Source organism: Rutilus rutilus (assembly GCF_951802725.1).
Source record: "Rutilus rutilus genome assembly, chromosome: 8".
NCBI lineage: Eukaryota > Metazoa > Chordata > Actinopteri > Cypriniformes > Leuciscidae > Rutilus > Rutilus rutilus.
In genome coordinates this window covers 35130519-35154993 of record NC_140222.1, presented here as the reverse complement: position 1 = coordinate 35154993, position 24475 = coordinate 35130519, and the positions used below count along the sequence as shown (strand labels likewise).

Here is a 24475-nt window from a genome sequence, read left to right as displayed (position 1 = left end):
TCTGGAGACATGACATGTAAGACATGATTTTGACCACTTCATTGAGTTTTGTTTAGTAGAAAGACTCTTTTTAAAAGATTTTCGTTTTGTATAAATTGTATCTTAATTTTGATCAATGTTTTACCAATCAATTGCCTGTATTTAATTAATAAGAAGAAAAATATATAGCAGACAATGTAATAAGGCGCCGGCATTGCACGTGAACCGATGGGCGCCGAAACTCAGCTTGTGCCTCACAGATTTCAGAAATATAGGCTATCTATTATAGAAAGCTTGAAATGTCTACTTTTAAACGAAAATATTAAAAACCAAAAGAAATAGGCTCTCTGATTATGAAATCCATATGAAATGTGCATTTTTCTCGCGTTCATGGCGAGTCAGCGTCGACAACTTCATCTTTGCAGCGACACATAAAACACCAGTTTATTAATAAATAATTAAATGTCTCCTTGCTATTTTAGACACATTCATAATCATGACTTTTACCGGTTCTTTGTGGCTAGCAAGCGTGCGGTCGTGCGCTTGACGTAAACTATCATTATCCTGTGTAGGCTATATAGCCTATTTAAGTAGCATAATTAAAATAATATACAGGGGCGATTTGTCCACGAATGGCTTAAATGAACGACGACTAGTCCACTAAAAAATTTAAGTCGGAGGCAGCCCTATTCCACATATTTTCGAACCAGGCAACAGGACATCTGGGTTGAGCAAGCGGCCCTGCAGAATGAGCGAGCAGAGCTGAATATTCAGAAATGCGCTCTCCACTCACGAGTTCTGATCGGAACAAACCCGAACCACTGTCTGCTGAATTTGCGCAGAAACATCAAAATAGACATAACCAGCTTTTTAAAATTGTTTTTAAAACTAAACATTTAGACTATTTTAGCACAAATTATCTGTATAGTTCTTGACAAAATTAGAATATATTAAACCTTTTTTTTTTAAGATGAAAAGTTTTGGGTGGGCCTGTTGAAAAGTGGGTGGGCCTAGGCCCGTCAGGCCCACCCATAACGCCGTGCCTGCTGTACACAGATGAGCAAAAACATTATGACCACATGCCTAATCTGCTGTTGGTCCCTCCGCGTGCTGCCAAAACAGCGCTGACCCACCGAGGCATGGACTCTACAAGACCCCTGAAGGTGTCCTTTGGTATCTGGCACCAAGACATTAGCAGCAGGTCATTCGAGTCCTGTAGGTTGTGAGGTGGAGCTGCCGTGGATCGGAATTGTTGGTCCAGCACATCCCACACATGCTCAATTGGATTGAGATTTGAGGATTTTGGATGTCAGGGTAACACCTTGAACTCTTCATCATGTTCCTCAAACCATTCCTGAACAATGTGTGCAGTGTGGCAGAGTGTATTATGCTGCTGAAAGAGGCCACTTCCACCAGGGAGCTCCACTGTCATGAAGGGGTGGACCTGGTCTGCAACAATGTTTCGGAAGGTGGCACGTATTAAACATGAATGGCCAAACCCAGGGTTTCCCAGCAGAACATTTTCCAGAGAATCACACTCCCTCCACCAGCTTATCATTGTCTCACAGTGCATCCTGGTGTCATTACCTGTAATTTTTTACATTATCATTTTATTATGTAAAAAAAAAAAGGGACTCATTGGACCAGCTGACCTTCTTCCACTGCTCCAAGATCCAGTTTCGATGCTCAAGTGCCCATTGTAGAGTCTTTCGATGGTGGACAGGGCACTCTGACACTCTGACATAGACACTCTGGTCTGAGCTACGCAGCGAGTGTGATGTACAGTGTTTTGTAGCCAGCCTTGAGTGCCCAACACCCTGTTGTCGGTTTGTGGTTTATCACATCTCGGACCACTGTTGGTAAATTCTCACCACTGCTGACCGTGAGCAACCCACAAGCTTTACCATTTCAGAGATACTTGGACCCAGTTGCCTTGCCATAACAATTTGGACCTTATCAAATTCGATCAGATCTTTATTCCTGCCCATTTCTCATGCATCCAACATGTTGATTACAAGAATTGTTATTGTTTGCTTAACATCTAATCTACCCAGACCTTAATATGTAGTCTTGATAGGAGATGATCAACGATATTTGCTTCACCTGTGACCGGTCATAATGTTTTGGCTCATCAGTGCTATTACAAACCAGAGTTGTTATGAGAAACTCTTTTTCTTCATTGTTCAGGATATTGCAGTGTCAGCAGTCGCCACAGTCAGTCAGCTCCTGAGCGCAGGTCATGGGATGTACTTTTCCGTCAACCAAACTGCAATAAATGAGTAACAAAAGAATTCACACTCACTGCACTGACACTGACATACAGAACCATCTCAACCAAATTCATAAGCACTTTCTTTTTGACCTGCTGTCTGACTTTTTAATTGTGTTTGTTTAGACTAACACAGACTCTACAGAAACTCTCTCTGCGTGAGAAGTCAAATCCATTGCTGGTGCAACCGAACATGGCAGTGCAGTCACTGATGGGGCAAACTCCAATCCGACAAGTGCAATTAACCTCTTTTAAAGGCAAGTTTGAAGCTTTAATATACAACAGAACTCTCAAGAAAAAAGGTGCATTCACGGCATGTCAAAATGACAAGATTCCGACTTGTAAAAAGTGTTCATGACCTTGTAGAACTCGCAATTGCAGTTCTACAAGGGTCCAACTTGTACCACCAGGCCACTGCAGATAAATTTTGCCATTAATAGTGTTACCATAGAGATGCATAATTACAAATCTAAGGACATGAACAGCTCTGAGTAGAACGTCACATGTTGTCGACTTGACCTGGTATGAATGCAGCAAAAGAGGAAGAGTCATGATGCAGTGTTTTTATTGATGTACACTGCTGGTCAAAAATGTTGAATATTTTACAAATGTTTATGTTTTCATAAGAAGTCTCTTATGACTGCTGCCAAGGATGCCATTTGCCCCAGGAGCCTCTGAAAATATTTCAGTGGTATAGTCCAGTCATTTTTTGAAAAAAGGTTGAACAAATTGCAACAGAAGCAAACTCAACTAATTTTGTATCCTCAATGTCACGGTGTGGGTTTTGTGTCTTGTTCTTGTCGGTCATGTGTTCCCCTGTCTTTTTATGTTTAGCTGTCTCCTGTTATGTTGATTAGTCTTCCCAGGTGTCTCTGATTAACCACGCCCCCTTGTTATCTTGTTTAGCTTGTCTGTCTGTGTATTTATACCTCTGTGTTTCAGTTGTGGTTTGTCGGTCGTTGTAGCTGTTTCCATGTTTCTGTCCTGAGTTCTGTTGTCTGCCTGGATTTTCTGTTTGTTCTATTAAAGTATGCTTGCATATGGATTCTCTCTCCGCTTCATTCCTGCCTCATCATAACAGAACGACCGACCAAAAAGAATGAATCCAGCAGCATTAAATGGGAATCTCCAGCCAAGTAGGCGGCCACGCCTGATTCTGCTTCCCAGGATGTCAGTTGCCATGTCGCCTGAGTGTCTCCAGCCAAGAAGGCGGCAACGCTTGATTCTGGTTCCCAGGATGGCCGTCGCCATGTCGCCTAAGAGATCGTCTATGGCAGAGATGTCCGCCTTCACACTTCCTGAGCTTCTTTCTATTCCTGATACCGCGTCTGTTCCTGAGTTTGAGCCTGTTCCTGAACCTGAGCTTCACGTCACGTCTGCCGATCCAGAGACTGTTCACGTCACGTCTGCCGATCCAGAGACTGTTCACGTCACGTCTGCCAATCCAGAGACCGTTCACGTCACTTCTGCTGATCCAGAGACCGTTCACGTCACTTCTGCCGATCCAGAGACTGTTCACATCATGCCCGCCGAGCCAGTGTCTCCGGACAAGATGGCCGCCGCCGAGCCAGTGTCTCCGGACAAGATGGCCACCGCCACCGAGACAATGTCTCCGGACAAGATGGCCTCCGCCGAGCCAGAGTCTGTGATGGTCCTGTCCAGCTCAAAGCCCTCTTCGCCGCTGGTCCCGTCCAGCCCAGAGCTTCCTTCGCCGCTGGTCCCGTCCGTCCAGCCCAGAGCTTCCTTCGCCGCTGGTCCCATCCAGCCCAGAGCTTCCTTCGCCGCTGGTCCCATCCAGCCCAGAGCTTCCTTCGCCGCTGGTCCCATCCAGCACAGAGACTTTTCTGCCGCTGGTTCTGCCCAGTCCTGAGCCTGTCTCCATCCCAGAACCTCAGCCCTCACCAGAGATGGCCGCCGACGTGCTTGTTCTTGAGCCAGTGTCTGTTCTTGAGCCGGTGTCTGTTCCTGAGCCGGTGCCTGCTCCAGCCTATGACTCCGTAGCTGTCCCCAAGAAAATTTGGGGGGGGGGGCAGTAGGTCCCGCGATTGGACCATGGAGGCCACGCCGCCATGGTTGCCTCTTCAGCCAGCTCCACCCTGGCCGCCTGAATGGTCGTCTCCGCCGGAAGGGTCGTCTCCGCCCTGGCCGCCTGAAGGGTCTTCTCCGCCTGAAGGGTCTTCTCCGCCTGAAGGGTCTTCTCCGCCTGAAGGGTCTTCTCCGCCTTGGTTGCCTGCACTGCCTGCTCCGCCCTGGCCTCCCGTACTACTGCAGTCTCCAGGCCCTCTTCCGCTCCACGGGCCTGTACCTCCATCCAGCCCCCCGGGTCCGCCTCCGCTCCACCATGTTTTGTAGTCCTTTGTAGTTTTTCTTGTTTATTAGTCTCCCCAGGTGTTTCTGATTAATCACACCCCCTTGTTATCTTGTTTAGCTTGTTTGCCTGTGTATATATACCTCTGTGCTTCAGTTGTTGTTTGTCGGTCGTTGTAGCTGTTTCCTGTCCTGAGTTCCGTGTTCTGTTTGTTCTATTAAAGTATGCTTGCATATGGATTCTCTCTCCGCTTCATTCCTGCCTCATCATAACACTCAATATGTCCTGAGTAAGGAAAAACAAGTCTAGAAGAATCCCATTAGGGGAAAGTTTAGAAAAAGACCCAAATATAGCCTATTCATACGCCTGTTCATTCTTTTTCTTACGTGAATAGGGTAAAAAATGTAACCTTTAGATATCACCATGACAATTACTGAGTTGATTACTTACATAAAGACAAACAAAAATTGTATTACAAGTTTTTTTTTATTGTTTGTTAACATGGACAAACAGTGCATAATCTAATTATGTATGTGCTAATTTGCATAAAAACCACAACAGATCTAAGTATTGGGTATAGCCAAGCGAAAATGTCTTGTTGAATCTTGTTGACACATAACAGTAAAATACTTAATGTTAAGGTCTGAATGGAACTCATTTAGGCTACCCATGAGCATTAACACATAGAGGCAGGAAGAAGTACTTTAAACCAGCCTTTATTCAATATTATTGCAGAGATGGGGTTTGGGGCTGGGTCCGTGGGACTGTTCCAGGGGATTCACATTTATTTTACTTACCTTTTGTCCTCTGCATTCTCCTTACCATTGTCTCCTGTTCTTACCTCAGACTCGTCCCCCAGAAACAGTCCCACAGACCCAGCCCCAAATCTCATCTCTTAAAAATTAATAAAGGCTGGTTTCTAAAGTACTTCTTCCTGCCTCTATGTATTAATGCTCATGGTTAGCCTAAATGGTGATATCTAAAGGTTAACATTTTTACCCTATTCACGTAAGAAAAAGAATGAATAGGCGTATGAATAGGCTATATTTGTGTCTTTTTCGAAACTTTCCCCTAATGGTATTCTTCGGGACTTTTTTTTCCTTACTCAGGACATATTGAGGATACAAAATCAGTTGAGTTTGCTTCTGTTGCAATTTGTTCAAGGTTGACCACCATTTTGGCTTAAAATGACTGGACTAGTACTGCTGTTTTGTGCTTGAACAGGTTTTGTGAAAGACGTCTTGTCATGGGGATTGAGTCCAACTTCACACAGAGAAAAGATATGCTCTTGTAGTGGCAAACAATTTTACATCACTGAATAAGAGACAAACATGGATCAATTGTCTTTAACAATTATGTATTCTCTTGCAAGGAAAGGTCAGCAGTCATACAGTCATTACAAAGTGCCTGCAGAGTGTGACAACGAGTGGGGGGTATCCTTCATTCTTTATAGTTGTTCCTCCCCCAAGATTGTTTTCCCGAGGCTACATCAAGATACATCTTAGCCATAACTAACATATTGTTTAGATTTGTCTATCATACTTAATCATATTACACCCTTGAATGGAGACTCTCTGTCTCGGTCATACATTCAGTCACATTAACTTTTGTCCGGTCATAGACAAGGACATACACATACATATATTAATAAGAATATGTATCGACACCACATTAATCTAATTACCATCATTTTTCTAAGATTCTATGAATATAATTAAGTGCAAACATAATAGAACATTACATTTCTTCCACACTCTGCACCAGGGAAAGCTTGCTCTTTTCCCAGTTGACCCGAAGTACCAGTCGGGTAGGTGCTCGAGGATCAAGTCCCTGTGCACAAACAACAACTCTCACGAGTGGGCTAGGATTAGATACCATGGAGGGAGTTGAGTTTACGAATGCCCACTAACCTTAACGGTGCAGGGGCAGCCTCTGCGACTTTCGTGAAGACGCAAGGAGACAGGGACAACCCGAAAGGGAAGACTTTGTACTGGTATGCCCCTCCCTCTAAGGCGAACTGTAGAAATGGTCTGTGCCAAGCAAGGATAGAGACATTGAGACAAGTACAGGTCCTTCCGGTCTATCAGCACGAACCAATCTTGTAGTCTGAAACATGAGAGCATGTGTTTCTGTGTGAGCATCATGAATGGGAGCTTGTACAGGGCCCAATTCAGAACTCGCAGATCTAAGATTGGTCTCAACCCACCCCCCTTTCTTGGGTTCGATGAAGTAAGGGCTGTAAAACCCTTCTCGGCTGGTGGGACAAACTCTATCATGTCCTTCGCTAAGAGGACAGTGATCTCCACCTGAATGACAGCAGAGTTCTCGCCTCTTACAGAGGTAGAAAGAATGCAGCTGAATCTGTGCGGGAGCCTGAAGAAAAGAACAGCCGATCCGGACTGTTCTGATGAGCCAGCATGATGGGCTGGAAAGCGCTAGCCAATGCGTCCAGACTCTGTACTAGCGATACCAATGGAACCGCATTTCATGTGAGGCGGGTTGCGAGGGGGAGCAGTGGTTGCCACGTCTGGAGGTTTTGCATCCCTTGGCACTCGTGATGAATGGTGTGTAAAAACACCTACTTTGCTCACAGAATCCGCTGTCGAGGGGGCTGCGCCTCATTGATTCTCTCACACTTACCTTTCTCTCTTGCAACAAATTGCGGGGAGGCCAAGTGTTCTGTTCGTATCCACCAAGATTCTGGTGCGAGTATTTAATGTCTGGCCATCGTAAAAAAAAAAGGGCCATGAACACTGTGTGTGTGTGACCCAGGGAAAGAGAAAATTGCTATTTTTCTGACCATGTAAATGTCCCACCCCCTCCCATGGGAGTGAGGCTCGCTCCAAGTCTGATGCTTGCGGAGGCCCAGGAAGTCATGGCTGCTAACTCGATGTCACCCACACACTGAACTATGACACCCGAAGATGGAAGTTCAGACGAGTCATTCAACTCAAAAGGCATAAACCCGCCCTCTGATGCTGTGATTGATAACTCATCTTCCTCATGAGCCCAGATTAAGAAATTAAGCTCACCCGTGGACGAGCAGCCTAACTCATCCAGAAACTTGACCGGGGGACAAGAGTGTGCTAAGGAACAGGGGACCCGGATTATCCCGGCAGAAGCTCTCCCATTGTAACCTCCAGATCGTCCTGAGCACCTGCCGCCAAAGCCTCGTACCCAGAGGTAGAAGAACCAGGAGAGAAAGCAGCTGAGGAGACTCTATGCCTCTTGAAGAAGTACGAGAGTTGCGACCGCAACGTTCCCATGGGCATGCTCTCGTAGTGGGTGTATTACCTATCCATGAACGCCATTTCATCATCAGGGTTCGTACTACTTTTCCAAGGTCAAATTCAAGCACTTTTCAAGCATTTTCAAGGTCCGTTTTAAAGTTTTTTTTTTCCAGAACCGTAAATTACATCCAAATACATAGTTAAAATTATTATTCAGTGTTTTTATCACATTAAAAGAGATAATGCTATAAACAGCCAAAATTGTGTTTCATAATAGCAGAAAGATCAGATATTTAAGCAAATCACAATTTTTTTTTCAAAATGTATCACTGTCTAAGTAAATAATGCATAATACTTTTCATTATATTAATGTCCAAATATTGCTTCCCAGATAAAGTGATTTTCAGACTGTAAACCTGAAGTAATTTCAAGGGCTGAAAATATGAAGACATAGGATTTGAACAGAAATATTTTACAGGCCTTTACAGGACACATTCTTGATATAGACAAGGTTTGAACAAAATCTGAAACAGTGCGGACAACAACCTGTAATTCCATTTTAACCCAGAAGACTCTTACAGTGCACAGGCACCTGCCTGATAAATAGCCTATATAAAAAATAAATAAATAAAAAAAACAAAAAAAAATTTTTTCCAAGACATATACATTTATCTACTGGAATAGAGCAGTGTGAATATTGCATAAGGCCATCCTCAACCTTACAGTAGGCTACTTGTATGACACTCAATCTGGCATTATTTCTGTTCAGCAATCAACGATTGTTGTTATGCACTGGGTTAACGTTTGCAGGTTTTAAGTTGCGAGTAGTTAACGTTGTAACTTTGGCAATGTTCACTGCATATTCCACAAACGAACATGCCATAATGGACATGCATTACTAACATTACATTATCACACCAAGTATTCTCAGTCCCTAATGGCCATTTCAGACAGGACACAGAATGCGCTGTTATGAAACCCATTTATTTCAATGGCCTTTCCCGCGCGAGGACGTTTTGTTGCTGCGTCGACCAAAGCGTAGCAGCATTGCCAAGCTCGTGCGAACGCTGCGGTCAAAGTTAAAAATAGTTAAACTTTTGCCACTGCACTCTGTTACGATTACCTGCTCGGCCAATAAAAACAGGGGAATCCAAACAAGCGCAGAAATAAAAACGAAAACTCTGCCTACTTTTGCTCTGGCCAGCGTAGCGCAAATCACTCTGTATCTGAAGAGCTACATTTAATTTCTCCATTTAATAAATGAACTATTCAGTCAGATAGGTATTTGTTGTAAAAGAAATACAGTTACAATTTCAAGCATTTTATCCAAAATTTAAGCACTTTTCAAACCTTGAAAACACAACATCAAAATTCAAGCATTTTCAAGGATTTCAAGCACCCATAAGAACCCTGCATCATGAGCGTGGTCCACACAGTGAAAACATCACTCGTGGCCGTCCAAGAGCGAGAGAAATCGTCTGCACCCAGGAGGACATGGACGGAACAGTATCTTTTAAAAGAGGCGATCTAGTGTACAGCTCTTTTAGAGGAATTCACTCTTTTATTAAGGAAATTGCCTCTTTCAGAACGCAGCTGATGGGAACTCCCTGCACTTATCTCTGCAAACGCTGAGAGAGACCGCTGATGTTTGCTCTGGTTCCACATGCCAATTTCATTGACCTTTTCTGAATACATTAGAGGTGTTTGGGGGCTCTGCCCAAGAGTGACCCCTAGTATCTGTATTTTGACACAACGTCAGAGAGGGAACTATCAGTACCTACAAGTTCACTTGTAGTATAATTGCAGCACAAACGAAAAATGTAGTTGTAAACTAGTTGTGTACTCAAAGTTTAGTACTGTTGCAATTAAAAATATACTTTTCTGCACTAAAAAAGTGGGTCAATTTAGTCCCAAGTAGTATTAAAATTGTACACTTACAAGTATACTCCTAGTATATTGATATTATTATACTTATACATAAAGTAAAAATATACTTGAACTTTACTTATGTATACTGAATAAAATTGAATTATAGTTTTTTTTTTTGTAAGTGTTTAGCGTGCTCCTAACAGTCATGTTTATCTTCATTTCTTCAGGGCAAAGTGATACCTTTTTATTTGACAGAATAAAACTGGATACGACACAGGCTGAGATTTCCAAAGATAACATTGACCTTCAAATGAAAGTCACGTTCAGTGAAGGTCTACTTTCCCCCTTGTTGTATTTTGTGATTATTCCACATGAAATTATCGGTTGAAAGTGATATTTTAACTATAATAACTTTGTCACTCTTTCTGTAGATTTTGATAAAGATGTTGGGTTTGTCCTCTATGATAGCGATCAGTTCTTTCAGACAAAAAGCTTTCAACCTTCTCTGGATACCAAGAGAAGAGTAATATCTGCTAACCTTCAAGAAAATCTTGGATTTGACCACATTGAGTTTGCAGTCACACCATCGGTGAGCAGCTAGTCCAACATCACACTTCCCTCTGGGCACGCTTTTGTGGTTTGTGCCTTGCTGTAGCTTATTAATAATGAAACTCTTAAAAATAAAGATTCCAAAAGGGAGGTTTGTTTCCCTTAAAGAACCTTTCAGTATATAGTTTTTTTCTTAGTGTGACATTGACAGAGGTCGGCACAGGTATGGTGTTCATGAATTAATACATTGTTGAACTTTCAGGTCGATTCCACACTATCCCTCAACGACTTTGCATGTGTGTTTTGGAGTTACACTAAAAATGACTGGAGCCCAGAAGGCTGCACCAAAATAATGAACCCCTCAGGTCATGCAGTATGCAGCTGTAATCCGAAAAAAATAAAAAATGCAAACTTTGCCATTCTGATGGTAAGATATATTTGTAATTTTTTTTAAATATCATTGATATTTGACTTAAATGGGTCAGTACACTCTAAAAAATAAAGGTGGTTTTCAGAGCAATGCCATAGAAGATACATATTTGCTTCACCAAATAACCTTTAACTTAACAGTTCTTAAAAGAACCATTTTCTTAGTGTAAAGAACATTTTTAATATAGAACCGTTCTCCACTATAAACCTTTTGTGCAATGGAAATGTTCCATGGAATGCAAATGAACCAAAGATGCCAATAAAGAACCTTTATTTTTAAGAGTGTAAAGTCTATGATGCTGTGAATTAAAGTCCATTGCAACAAGAATTTTAGTGTAATTTTCTGCAGTCATTTGATATCAACTATCAGTATTCTGAAGCCTTGCATTGGATCAGCATCACCGGCTGCGCTCTGTCTGTACTGGGTCTGTCTGTCACAGCTGGGTACCAAATCATAACCAGGTAAAGGCTTATAATTTACACTGTTAAGCATAGTCACAGCTATTGGAGTGGTGAAACTTTTTATAACTTATATTCATGCACTTTGCCACAGGAAGTCAAGAGGAGGCAATCCTACTCTGCTAATGGTGAACATCTGCATGAGCATGACGGTTTTCTACCTTCTCTTCATCTTCGGCATAAACAACCCTGTCCAACATCTGAGTGTGGCAAAGTTGTCTGATCAGAACATAGTTCCTGAGTCAGACCATCACAAGTACCCAGATGAGGGTCCCTGTACAGCATTTACAGCTCTGCTTCAGTACTTCCTGTTGGCCACGTTCACTTGGAACACTCTGTACGGCATTAATGTGTTCCTCCTCTTCAAAAACGGAGTGTCTGGAACACCTCCATGGTTTCCAAAGGTTTCCCTGGCTATTGGATGGGGTAGGGGACATTGAACAAAACAATAATGTATTGTGACTAACGTCTTGTTTTTCAGCATGGGTTAAAACGATATATGCGTAAATGCATCAACTGGTATAAATATTCAAATTTTGATTGCGTGTATGCCAGTGTTAGCTGTGCCACTTTTCTGCTGCTGAATCATTAGCACCACGGCAAAATAAATCCTTTTTTTTTTTTATGTCAAGAAAGATTTGCTTTCTGTTGATTTTTCCTCACAAACTTTAATGAATAATTTCTCATCATTTACTCACCCTGATGTTGTTCCAATGCCGTATGCCCTTCATTCTTTTTGTGACCACAAAAGGAGAATTAAAAACAAAATGTCCTGCTCATGCTCGTCCATACCATAGACCAGTGGTTCTCAAACCTGTCCTGGCGTACCCCCAACACTGCACGTTTTCTTTGTCTCCCTAATAAAACACACCTGATTCAACTCATCAGCTCATTCACCCATGTTATAATGAGCTGATGAGTTGAATCAGGTGTGTTTGATTAGGGCGACAAAGAAAACGTGCAGTGTTGGGGGTACGCCAGGACAGGTTTGAGAACCACTGCCATAGACTGTAAAAAAATATGGACGTAGTGTCCGTGACGTCACCCGTAGGTTTCTGAAGAGCATTTTTGAAGCCTAAAGTGGGCGGAGCCGGCCGTCGCCATCTTGGCCTTGCGTCACTCCCGGATAACAGAAAATAGGCAAACAGGCGGGGCGTGAGTGGAGCTGAGGAGCCTGGCTATCTGAAATCACCTAGCTCGACGTGATTGAGGTAGCTGATGATGTAAAGCCAATTAAACGTTCCTATTTTTGCCCTTCGAAATATTATAATAGTTAAAAGACATGGCTACAAGTGAGACTGTGTATTATTTCGAGAGTGTTTGTGTGTGACAGTGATTTATGTGCATACATGTCCGTCACTCTTTCATGGTCCGTCAGCGCGGCATTGCTCAAGTTCGTAGAGCTTATTAAGTCCATTTTAAATTCTGATTTTGGCCGTCTCTCAAATGGGTTAAACCATAGATATATTGCCTTTGAAGTGCAAGTAAATGCGCTAGAAAATCCGCGCTCATTCATGTGCATTTATTGCATGGACGGAGAAAGCGCCGACGCCTGCAGGATTTCATCTGACGGTACATAAGCATAGTGTAATTCATCTGTTCCGTGAGAGCAGAACGAACGAGTATTTGACGTTTTAAATTTGAAAACCCCAAAAAGCAACGAAATTGTCAGACATCCATTAGTGCATGTTCACAGAGGAAAACAACTGAAATACAGCGCTGTTTGTTCTCTCGAACGATAACGACGGAATCCAAAGACGTGGGCTTTGTACCCAAGTATTAAATTGTATGAAATAATCCCGAAAAAAAGCACAAACACTGCAGAGATGGCGAGTTCAGCAGCAACATTTGCTGAGGTGAAGTGACGGCTAACGGCAGACAAACGGCTAGCACTGACAGACAGCGGCAATCCATCTGTCACTCAAGTGGCCACTGGCCACACCCTTAAATTTAAATATTAATCAACTAAACGGACGAGTTATAAAATAATTCACCCCCCTCACAGTTGTTATGAAGGGCAAAATTAGCTGTATAGACCAAAGCCACATAGAGATCCAGGCTGTAAACATATTTTTTTCTGCTGTAAAGTTGGTAATTTTAACATGAGGGAGATACAGATTTGACTCACTTCTGCAGCCAGGCCAAGCGGCCAGTCAATGAATTGCAGTTTAACTCACTTCCGTGTTGGTTTCAAGAGAGAGACGGGGAGGTTGCCGCTTGGTCCATACAATGGCAGTGAATAGCAACCAGCATCAAGCTTTTTAAAATATGCCAAAGCATCACAGAATGATCCCATGCGACTCATGCCATATATTCCAAGTGTTCTGGAAGTATACTATAGGGTTTGGGAAAAAACAACAACCACAAACTTGCAGAAAAATCCTGACCTTAGCCGTTGGTCTTCTGGGCACTACTGGGCGACGTGTGAGTTTGAGACTTCCCAGAGATATTTAACTTGGTTAAAATAGCACACAGATACTTTTTTTAGGGGAATTTCTAGGCATTTCATGTTGCGTTTTTGTTCATCTTGATGATTTCTCACAACTTGTGTGCTTTTTCTGGGAAAGACGGAGTGAACTGCGGCACTAATAGAATGCACACATTGCGCAGCCGTGCAGAGAAGACTAACTGCCAAGGTCAGGATTTTCATAAAAAAATACATAAAACTTTTGTTTGGTTTGTTTATTTATATACCCCCAGTACACATGGAATATAAGACAAGTGTTGCATGGGATCATTCTGTGATACTTCTGGATATTTTTTAAAAGCTTGATGCTGGTCGCTATTCACTGCCACTATATGGATTAGTGCAAGCAGAATTATATATATATATATTTTAATTCTCCCCTTATGGTCCGAAGAAGAAAGAAGGGCATGTGGCTTTAGAGCAACACCAGGGTGAGTAAATGAAGAGTTTTTTTTGTCATTTTAGGGTGAACTATCCCTTTAAGGTTTGTTGAACGTTAATCATCTGAAGTACTGTATGATTGTGTGGAATTGACCCTCTCACTATGATGTGAGCGATAACAGTGAGAGAAGTACCTCAGTTATTATTAAATGAGAATGAAACTAAAATGAAATTTACCCCATGATTTACTCACCCTTAAGCCAGGTGTATATGATTTTCTTCTTTCAGAATACAATCAGAGTTATATTAATAAACACCCTGACGTTTCCGAGCTTTATAATGGCAGTGGATTGCAACCATCAGTTTGAAGCTCAAAAAAAGCTTCCAGCCAAACGAACATACAGATTCGACTTAAGTCTAAAGCGCAACTTATGGGAGTAGTGCGACATTGCTGATATTTACGTTACGCCATGCTACTTACGTCGTCGTAAGCTGCGCTTTAGATGCAATTAGACTGCGTTTGGCTGGAGGCTATCATTTTTATTTGTAACGTGTTAAATCTGAATATTTTTCTTACACAAAGTCATCGTTTTTCTTCAGAAGGCCTTTATGAACCCCCCGGAGCCATGTGGAGCACTTTTATGATGGATGGATGCACTTTTTTTGAGCTTCAAACAGATGGTTGCAGTCCACTGCCATTATAAAGCTCGGAAGTGTCAGGGTTTTTATTAACTCCAAATGTATTCGTCTGAAAGAAGAAAGTCATACACACCTAGGATGGCTTGAGGGTGAGTAAATCATGGGGTAATTTGAACTACTCCCTTAAGCATTATCTAGAGTAACCATGCATTTCAAGCATGTCGAGTATAAACATAGGCCAATATATAATCGCCAAAAGGTTTTCAGTATGTTTTTGAAGATTACAAAGTTGAAGAGGCTTCAGAAATCACTCATCTTGCTTAATACGAATAAGAAGTCTTGCTTGTATTGGAAAAAAAGAAAACACTATTGACTCGGTGAGAAGATATTATAAAACTGTATTTAAAAGGATTGTCTAGTTATATTGATCAAGTAGCTTTACTGCAGTGTACATGACTGTATTTTAATTAAAACGTTTTTAACATTTTTAATCACTTTTCCAAAAACGAAAGAAAGAAAGGTAGGTGTACTTGTGTATATTGTTGTCAACCAACATTTCTATGATTATTGGTAAATCGTTTATTCTTATTTCACCCACCCCTGCATCCTGGGTATTAACAGCAAAATCAAACATAAGACTAAATCCTAAATATGAAATAATATATCCAACATTTAATGTCATTAAATGTCAAATCTTTTTCTGTTTAGTTCTACCTGCTGTTATTGTTGGTATCTCATTGGGTTCCACCTACAGTGTGAATTATCCTTTAGGTTATCGACAAGAAGAGTTGTAAGTACCAAATATTTCCATTTTTTAAAACTCAACTTTATTACTTTTATGCCCAGACTCACAAACAAGGGTTACGCCTAGTCCCAGACTAAAATGCATGTTTGAGCTGTTTTATGTCAGTGCTATTGTTTTGTCTAAAGCTGTTATTGTTTTTTAAGGCACCATTAATTTTTTTTAAGATTTAAGACCTAACCCTGGCTCAATCTAAACCCTGCCTGTGAAACCAGCCCTCAGGATACTTCACCCAAAAAGGAAAATTCTGTCATCATTTACTCACCCTCACATCGTACCAAACCCATAAAGGCCTATTTATACTTCTGTGTCGAACTCACGCCGTAGCTACGTCGTAGGCTATGTGTAGCGCGCGTACCCTTACGTGCACCTCTCCAAAAATGTAACAACGCGTCAACTCTACGCGGACGCAAGCGCTGTGATTGGTCTGCTAGGACCGCTCCCTCGGGTTTCACATGCTCCCTCTTCAAGTGTAATTGCACGTCAACGCGGACAACCACGCAAAACTATAAATGAAAATCAACGCGTTGCCTACAGAGTAGAGGCTCCGGCGTAGGTCCGACGCAGAAGTATAAATAGGCCTTAAAGGGTTAGTTCACCCAAAAATGAAAATTCTTTCAGTAATTACTCACCCTCATGTTGTTCCAACCCCGTAAGACTTTCGTTCATCTTTGGAACACAAATTAAGATGTTTTTGATGAAATCTGAGAGCGACGAGAATACTTTTTGTTCGCAAAAACAAACAAAAATAACGACTTTATTCCACTTTTCATTTCCTTCTCTCTGGGCCTCAAGTCTTTTCACTTACTGTAATAGCGTAGCGCGTCTGGGTTGCACGTCACCACGTATCACACACATGACCAGCGTCGCCCAATAGTGAGCCTACGTGGTGACGTGCAACACAGACGTGCTACGCTTAAACACTACGTGAAAAGACTCGAGGCCCAGAGAGAAGGAAATGAAAAGTGGAATAAAGTTGTTATTTTTGTTTGTTTTTGCGCACAAAAAGTATTCTCGTCGCTTTATAAACTTAAGATTGAGCCACTGGAGTCACTTGGACTATATTAACAATGTCTTTACATTTTCTGGGCCAGCAAGTTATAGTGTCCATAAGCCTGTGGAGGAGTGATCTAGCACTCAGATTTAATCAAAAATATCTTAATTTTTGTTCCGAAGATGAACGAAAGTCTTACGGGGTTGGAACAACATGAGGGTGAGTAATTACTGACAGAATTTTCATTTTTGGGTGAACTAACCCTTTAAGACTTTCGTTCATCTTCAAAACCCAAATATAATTTTAATGAAATCTAAGATATTTATGTCCCTCCATTGACAACCACGCAACAACCACTTTGACATTTTGAGCAGTTTAGTCAAAATGTAATCACTATATATGATGAACAGATTGAATTTAGGCTTTTATTCACATATGAACATTGTTCAGCGAACATAAACAGAAGCTCAAGCATCCTTGGGTGGCCAAGGGGTATGTGGGTGCGTGCCGTTGCGATGCAGCTATGGCTTTAAAATGCTGCCATCTGGCGGGGTAATACGCATCTCCCATTCAAGGCCTGTAAGTTTTCATCCATGATTATGGCCAAGGCTTACAGCAATGCAGGACGTCTCTGCCTCTGCCCTGCACGCCATGGCCCTCCTGCTAGTGTATCAGGCCAAGGCACTCAAAGAGTTGCACGAGGGTAGTTCTGACCCAGGTTGATGCAGGAACTGCGCACAGCGACGGACCTCACCCTACGTGCATGACTGAACCTCATTGGTGCTTGTTGAAGCTCAAACGTGCTGTGTAACACGAGAATGAACCTCATTGGTGCTTTGCTGAAGCTCAAACGTGCTGTGTAACACGAGAATGAACCTCATTGGTTCATGCCGAAGCTTAAACGTGCTATGTAACACATGAGAATGAACCTCATTGGTTCATGCCGAAGCTTAAACATGCTGTGTAACACACAAGAATGAAACTCATTGGTTCATGCTGAAGCTCAAACGTGCTGTGTACAAGCATGCTTGGGCTTCCATATACTGTACCATAACTGATGCGGGCTGTGATGAATGTTTATATGTGGATAAAAGCTTAAATTCAATGTTAAATTCAATAAAGTGATCGAGTCATTGCAGGAAATTTGGATTGAACTGCTCAATTCATGTGGATTAGTTTCATGATCTCTTTATGAACTTTTTGAAGCGTAAAAGTGGTAGTGCGTAACTGTCAACGGAGGGACAGAAAGCTCACAGATTTCAGTAAAATATCATCATTTGTGTTTCAAAGATGAACTAAAGTCTTATGTGTTTGGAACGATATGAGGTTGAGTAAATGACAGAATGTTCATTTTTGGGTGAACCAACCCGTTAAATGTAAAATATTTGTTTTACTTTATTTGTGTTTTTACATTGTTCTCTCTGGATTTCAGTAGTTCAGTTGTCACTCTTCTTTGATGCAGTTGCTGGCTGGCTTCACTGGATCACAAACAGAAGTTCAGTATGGGGAAACCCATGTTTTGGGGATTCTTGCTCCCATTAATGCTCATGCTGCTCTCAAACATGGCAATACTGCTGCACTTCTCTTACAACATCTGCAGGACCAACCCTAACTTAAACAGGTATGTTTACTTTGGGACCAGAAAAGCAGTTATCAACCAAAAGGCGTTTATGAGAATATATTTAACCAATAACACTGTTGCTGTTTAGTTCACGGAAAACTCCTCTAAAGAAGAAGATTTTGAGTAGTTTCTCTCTGGCAGTGATGCTCGGCCTGTCCTGGGTCACCGGCTACATTTTGATCATCACCCATGAAACAAATCTCAAACTTATTCTGAGTGTGGTTTTCTGTCTCTTAAACACAACACAGGTGTGTTAATGCACATTGCACAAAAATGCACAACATCTTATAATGGATTATAAATGAAATCAGCAATGCTTCTGTTTTTCTTTCCATTTCCAAAGGGTATTCAGATATTAATTTTATTCACTCTGAGGCCGTTATTAAACTCAAACCCAGCATTTTTGGACAGTCTATGTGCATTAAACATAAGCTTTCACAGGAAGACTTTCTTTTTATGGAAAAATAAGAAACCAGAAAGCAAAGAAAGCTACAGATCCACTGAGTCTGAATTGGCCTGATGAGCCATCAAAGGTAATAACCAAAAGATGATTATTTTGAGACTTCCTTTAATATATTTCAATGAACTTGTGCAAAATCAGTTTTTGTGTGTGTTTTTAGTAATTGTTGGTTTGGTGTGTTTGAGTGCTCATTGTTACAATTACACAGCAAAAGTTCAGTGACATTTTTATTTGTGCATGGTAGAAAGCAAATACTGATACTGACATAATGACACACAATACGTATGGAAAATTGAACTACATGGTTGAGGGAGCAGGCGACACAGTGAACTCAGAGAAAACTCTATGCTTGAGCAAACAGTTTGTGAATAGGCTACTACAAATGATGTTTGTGAAAGAGACTGTGAATGCATTGAATAGGATATGTTTAGTTGGTGAATAGCATAGGCTACTATTACACAGTAGCAAGGGTGTAACTTTGGTCTGAGAAGTGGGGGGGACACAAAATGGGGGACACAAAATGTTATCGCACTTTAAAAAAAGCTAGTACTGCCTTACTAGCAATTTTATGTGTGAATTTTGTGTGTATTTGTGTGTTTATACACAACATTTTTTTTTCTGAATTTAATGTGTATGTGTGATATATTTAATGTATATATTTACAATGTTTTATTGTGTGTGCCATTAGGAGCTTTTTGGGCTTTGTTCACACTGTACACAAAACTTGGTTTTAAATTTCAATCTTTAGGACTTACTGTTGAAACATTTTTCAGGTTATGAAATCTGACCTGCTAATTACAAAAGTAGTATAGGCTTCTATTCACCACTAATGAATGTCATATAATTCACACGAAAATGTGCCACATTCCAAATGATGATAAAAACTGCTCGAAATCTGATCTGAGGGAGAAAACAATCGAAAACAACAACAACAATAGATATAGCTTTGTTAACACCTGATTTCATTGGCTTTATTTGCTGTTCAACCTAAAGAAAACACTTTTTTTTAGATGTGTCTGACCAAAGCTTGATGACTAAGGTTTGGAATTGCAAGTTTATTGTCAGCTGCCAGTTCTGTTTTTTTTTGCAATGTTTGATTTGCTCTAATGTAACATGATATAAATGTACTGTAAACACACCAATCTTCACATCAAGTTTGTCTCATTTCTTCTTTTTTACTAATCACTGTTGACATATATTAAACATTGATGAAATGACATATAGACTGTTGATCTTAATGAGATTATATGTATGAGTTTAGGAATTTCTTTACTTTAGTTACCATGGTCATTTTAGTTTAGATCATATTAGCGGTTAGGAAGTTTCTGTAATACGGCCCCAGAACCCTAAAGCCAAGTCAGGAGAACGTTTCCACCAGGGGGAGCCATTTACAAGAACATACTTTTGTGATGCCTAGAAGATACCTAAACTGTGGTTGATCCTAGTTTGCATTAAGCACATACATTGGCTATTTATTTGCAGTTTTTGTTCCTCTTTCATTCAATCATATCTGACGCAGATCAATTTTGCATTGAGACAAGACAAGCTAAACAAATGGGAAGTTGCTGTCATGCAATTTATCAGAAAATAACATCTTCAACATTTTAAATGCTATATATTTAAAAAATGTAACTGATTATGACACACACACACACACACACACACACACACACACACACACACACACACACACACACACACACACACACCACACACACACACACACACACACACAGACAGACAGACCAACAGACCAACAGATAGATAGACAGATAGATAGATATAGATTTACTATTTGTAGTATTGGGCGTAAACTAAACAATTTTGAATGTAGAACATTACTTACACGTCCCAGTATTTCTCGTTCTCTCTTTGTCCCGTCTGCCACGGGAGTTTTCGCATGTTATTGCAATAACTGTGTATATTCCTCCCTCTGCTGATGCTGCAGCGGCTTGTGAGCTCCTTCACACTACAGCAGGGGCGGACTGGGACCAAAAAGTGGTCCTGGACTTTCTGGCCCACAGCAGCCCACCACATCCCACATCATAGCACATTAATGTGCAGAATAATTTTTAACACCACTTATAGCATAAAAATATAACACAATACAAAAATAAATGCTATTTAAACATTTATTTTAAGTAACAACATATATTAGTTCATATTTGTAAAACAAAGGGAAACACACAGAAGAACATTAAGACACACAACATTATTAATGTTAATATAAAACTATCAAGACAGAATATCAGCTAGTCAGGGGGAGCTAGAGCCATCAGAGCCTGCTGAACTGCTACTCTTCGCGCCAAATGTATAATATGTTAATTTGAAGCATTTCACAGCATCTACCTCTAATGCTTTTTTTAACGCTTAACTTTTCAGCTCAAACCTTTTCTTCCCCTTTTCATCCATGGACAATTATAATAATTAAATAAATTGTTATAAAATAATTATCTGCTCAGAGAAATTCGATGATGAATATATCTGCAGAAATAGACATATGTCTCATTTACACGCAGGCGCAGAACGCGCATTCTAGCTGACAGTCGGCTGTAGTTCTCTCTGTGTTCTCAAGTGCAGCTCGTGAAATGGGGCGTGTTTCAAGATATGCAATAGAGAGCCTAAGTCCCGCCCCTCCGCTTCCGGCTCATGGGACCTTATTTCGGAAAAAATATGCATGGAAGTCAATGGCTAGAGACAACTTATCTTTTTATTCCGTCTGAACTGTGCCCTGAACTACACATATGATGTTTGTCAATTTAAAAGGTAATTATGAAAGTCAAGAAAGTCGCAGTTTGTCATAAAACAGAAGAATAACGTTTAGTTTTATGTGAAAATCGCTCAATGACCTACATCTCTCGTCTCGCACTATGTACGTCACAAGATCCGTTGCTCGTATGTGTGTATTCTGGCTCAAAACACTCAGGCATGACGGCGTTATGTTATGATTATAATGTAAGACTATAGAAAAAATGACAGATGTTAGCTTCAGTAAAGTTAGCTTCATTTATTGAGAGAAAAGGTATGAGGTCACATGTGCGCCTTCTGGGTTTGTAGTCTTTGTAATTACGTATTTTCACAGTCTTATACCTCAGCAGTTTTACATCAAGCTGCGACTTTCTTGACTTTAAAATGTATCTTTTAAATTGACAAACATCATATGTGTAGTTCAGGGCACAGTTCAGACGGAATAAAAAGATAAGTTGTCTCTCGCCATTGACTTCCATGCATATTTTTTCCGAAATAAGGTCCCATGAGCCGGAAGCGGAGGGGCGGGACTTAGGCTCTGTATGGAGTAGACCAAACTAATTAACAGGGAGGGAGGGCAATACACTCACAAAACACTTGTCGGCTGCGCCCGCGCGATCGACTCACTCATCCATTTGCGTAGAAAAGAAATGTAATGATTTCTGTAATTTTTTTTTAATTTTTATATAGGCTATATAAAATTTATATATTTTGTATGGTTTTATTTCAGTTAGCCTAATTGCTAGTTTGATTTGCATTGAGAGATGATCTTATGGAAAGTACCCCATGCCAATCTCTAGGTATGGTGAATGCTATGTGATGATGTGGGGCTATTTTAATTCCAAAGGCCAAGGGAACTTTATCAGGATGCATAGTATCCTAAACAAAAAATAAATAAAAAATAAAAATCTGCCTGCCTCTATGGGAATTTAACATAGGGGTGTCCAAACTTATGCACCCTGTATTTTAAGGAAGAACATTTATTTATTTACGATACATTATTCATTCACAAAGAAAATTGGTGTCCTTAAAGGTTGGATTTTTCCTAATTTTTTAAATTAAGGCATTAAGTTCAATTTCCAAAAGATGATTTTTTATTCCTCTTTTTAGTCAACTTTAGCATGGGTGTCTAAACTTATGCATAGCACTGTATAACGTACATAACATGGTGTCAGAAGACGGATCAAAAAAAGAAAAGAAGAAGAAAAGAAAAGCACAACTGAAACGATGTCGCTACTGCAGCCACCATCAGCTTTGTCTCCTCACGGCAATCTGGCGGAGAATTGGAAGGTATGGCTTCAGAAATTCGAGTTGTACCTCATTGTGAGTGGCGTGGCAGAGAAATCAGAGACAGTGCAGTGTGCCTTTCTTCATATTGCGGGTGAAGAAGCCAGTTCACGGAGGGAGAGGTGAATAAAATAAATGCACTAAAAAGGAAATTCAAAGAATATTGTGAGCCCAGAAAGAATCTGCCGTACATTCGCCATATGTTTTTTACGAGATCGCAAAGTTCTGAAGAAACAATTGATGCATACGTCACAGATCTTAAACACAAGGCGAAAGACTGTGAATTTGGCATTTTGACTGATTCACTTATCAGGCATAGAATCGTATGAGGGATAAGAGACGACAATGTGCGTGCAAGATTGTTGCGTGAGGCAGACCTCACGTTGGAAAAAGCAATCGACACCTGCCGGGCCAACGAGCTAACGTCAAATCAGATGAAAATGCTAGTTGAAGAAATAGACGTGAACAAAATAAGCAGTGTCAAAAACATAAAGAAAAAAGGAGGAAAAACAGTGCAAAGTGAACAGAGAAGTAAACAGCATGCAATGGAAAGTCACCACAAAGCAAACGTGAAATGTTCAAGATGTGGTTACCAACATGAATACAAAAAATGCCCAGCTTATGGACAAATTTGCAAAGCATGTAACAAAAGAAACCACTTTGCGAAAATGTGCAGAATGCAAGTCTCCACCAGGAAAATACAGACTGTAGAACAAGGTGAACAAAGTGATGAGCAAGATGATTTCTTTGTTGGAACCATTGATGTGCAAACAACACAAACAATGAAAAATGTGCACACAGTCAACACTGAAACACAGAATGAAAAAGACAAATGGACTAAAAGCCTGAAAATAAACAACAAGAATGTTACATTTAAATTAGACACAGGGGCAGCATGTAATATAATACCCAACAATGTGTTCAAGCAAAGTCCTTTTAGGCAAGTCGTGCCACTCGGCCGCCATCTTGGCAACGCCTCCGGGCAGCTATTTCGGACTAACAAGACCAGGCTCCTATCTAAATGAATGGGCAGAGAGTCAGAACTGCACTTTCACTGGTCACCGGGACATAAAAACTGCATATATAGAAACAGCAGTAAAATATGATAAAAATCGCTGAAAAAGTTTGATGACTTTGCCCAAAAATAAGGTTTAAAACGCCTTTTCCCCACAGGTTATACTTCTACTACGCATGCGCAAGGATTTACGACACCAACTTCATTTACGTCTCTATCCAGAATGCCGGTGTTGTGCCAAGCACTTAAACAAATGCTCAATGTCATTTGTTTTATCAGTGTACAGTACAATTATTTGAATTATTTTCTTGTGTCTTGTGTCTCACTTTTTCTTTGCTTTGTCTACCCCTGATATGGACATAATTTTTTGTAATCTCATTGTATAACGTTGTGTTCTGTAAAATAAAATTATTTTTTAAAAACCCTTGAAGAAATGCTGTGCTTATTGACGTTAGGGATACAGTCAGCATATAAACAGAGACAATTTATATAACGTTACCATCTATATTTACACAACGCACACATACACTGCATATCAAATCTGCCGCCTTTTCAAACAGTGACGTATATTGGCAGACAAAAATAACGTTAGAATCAAGACAGATTTGTACATTTCTAAAGTTATACTCCATAACTTAAAGTAAAATATAAGTATGCCACGTTTATGTGCCTTCTATGGGTGCAATAACAGAGTGGGATGTGGGCGATCCTTTTTCGCCTTCCCAAAGGAGAATAAAAGGTAACATCCTAAATATTGTAACCATTAACGTTAGACTCCCGGTAACTTTAGCTTGTTTACTATTGTCATTGTAATATCGCTAGCCTAGGCTAACGTGCCACATAGCAAGACCATATAGCTAAAAACACAGTTCAGATACACTTATCAGAGAAGACATGTAAAACGCTTATCTCTATGGTGCTGTACTCAAGTTTAAGCATTTAACATGGATTTGTTCATGAACGAGTTAG

General features: G+C 40.6%; 1 protein-coding gene across 1 annotated transcript; it reads left to right on the top strand.

Moving 5' to 3' along the window:
* Positions 1-3428: 3428 nt before the first annotated feature.
* Positions 3429-19623, top strand: LOC311295648 (adhesion G-protein coupled receptor G7-like; the record flags this gene model as incomplete). The annotated part of the gene is made up of 10 exons (XM_084417113.1): positions 3429-3622; positions 9911-9987; positions 10087-10244; positions 10467-10631; positions 10983-11095; positions 11187-11518; positions 15288-15369; positions 17838-17996; positions 18085-18244; positions 18340-19623. 10 exons carry the CDS (start codon positions 3429-3431, stop codon positions 18514-18516), a joined length of 1617 nt encoding a protein of 538 aa, XP_084273239.1. The 3' UTR covers positions 18517-19623.
* Positions 19624-24475: the final 4852 nt, after the last annotated feature.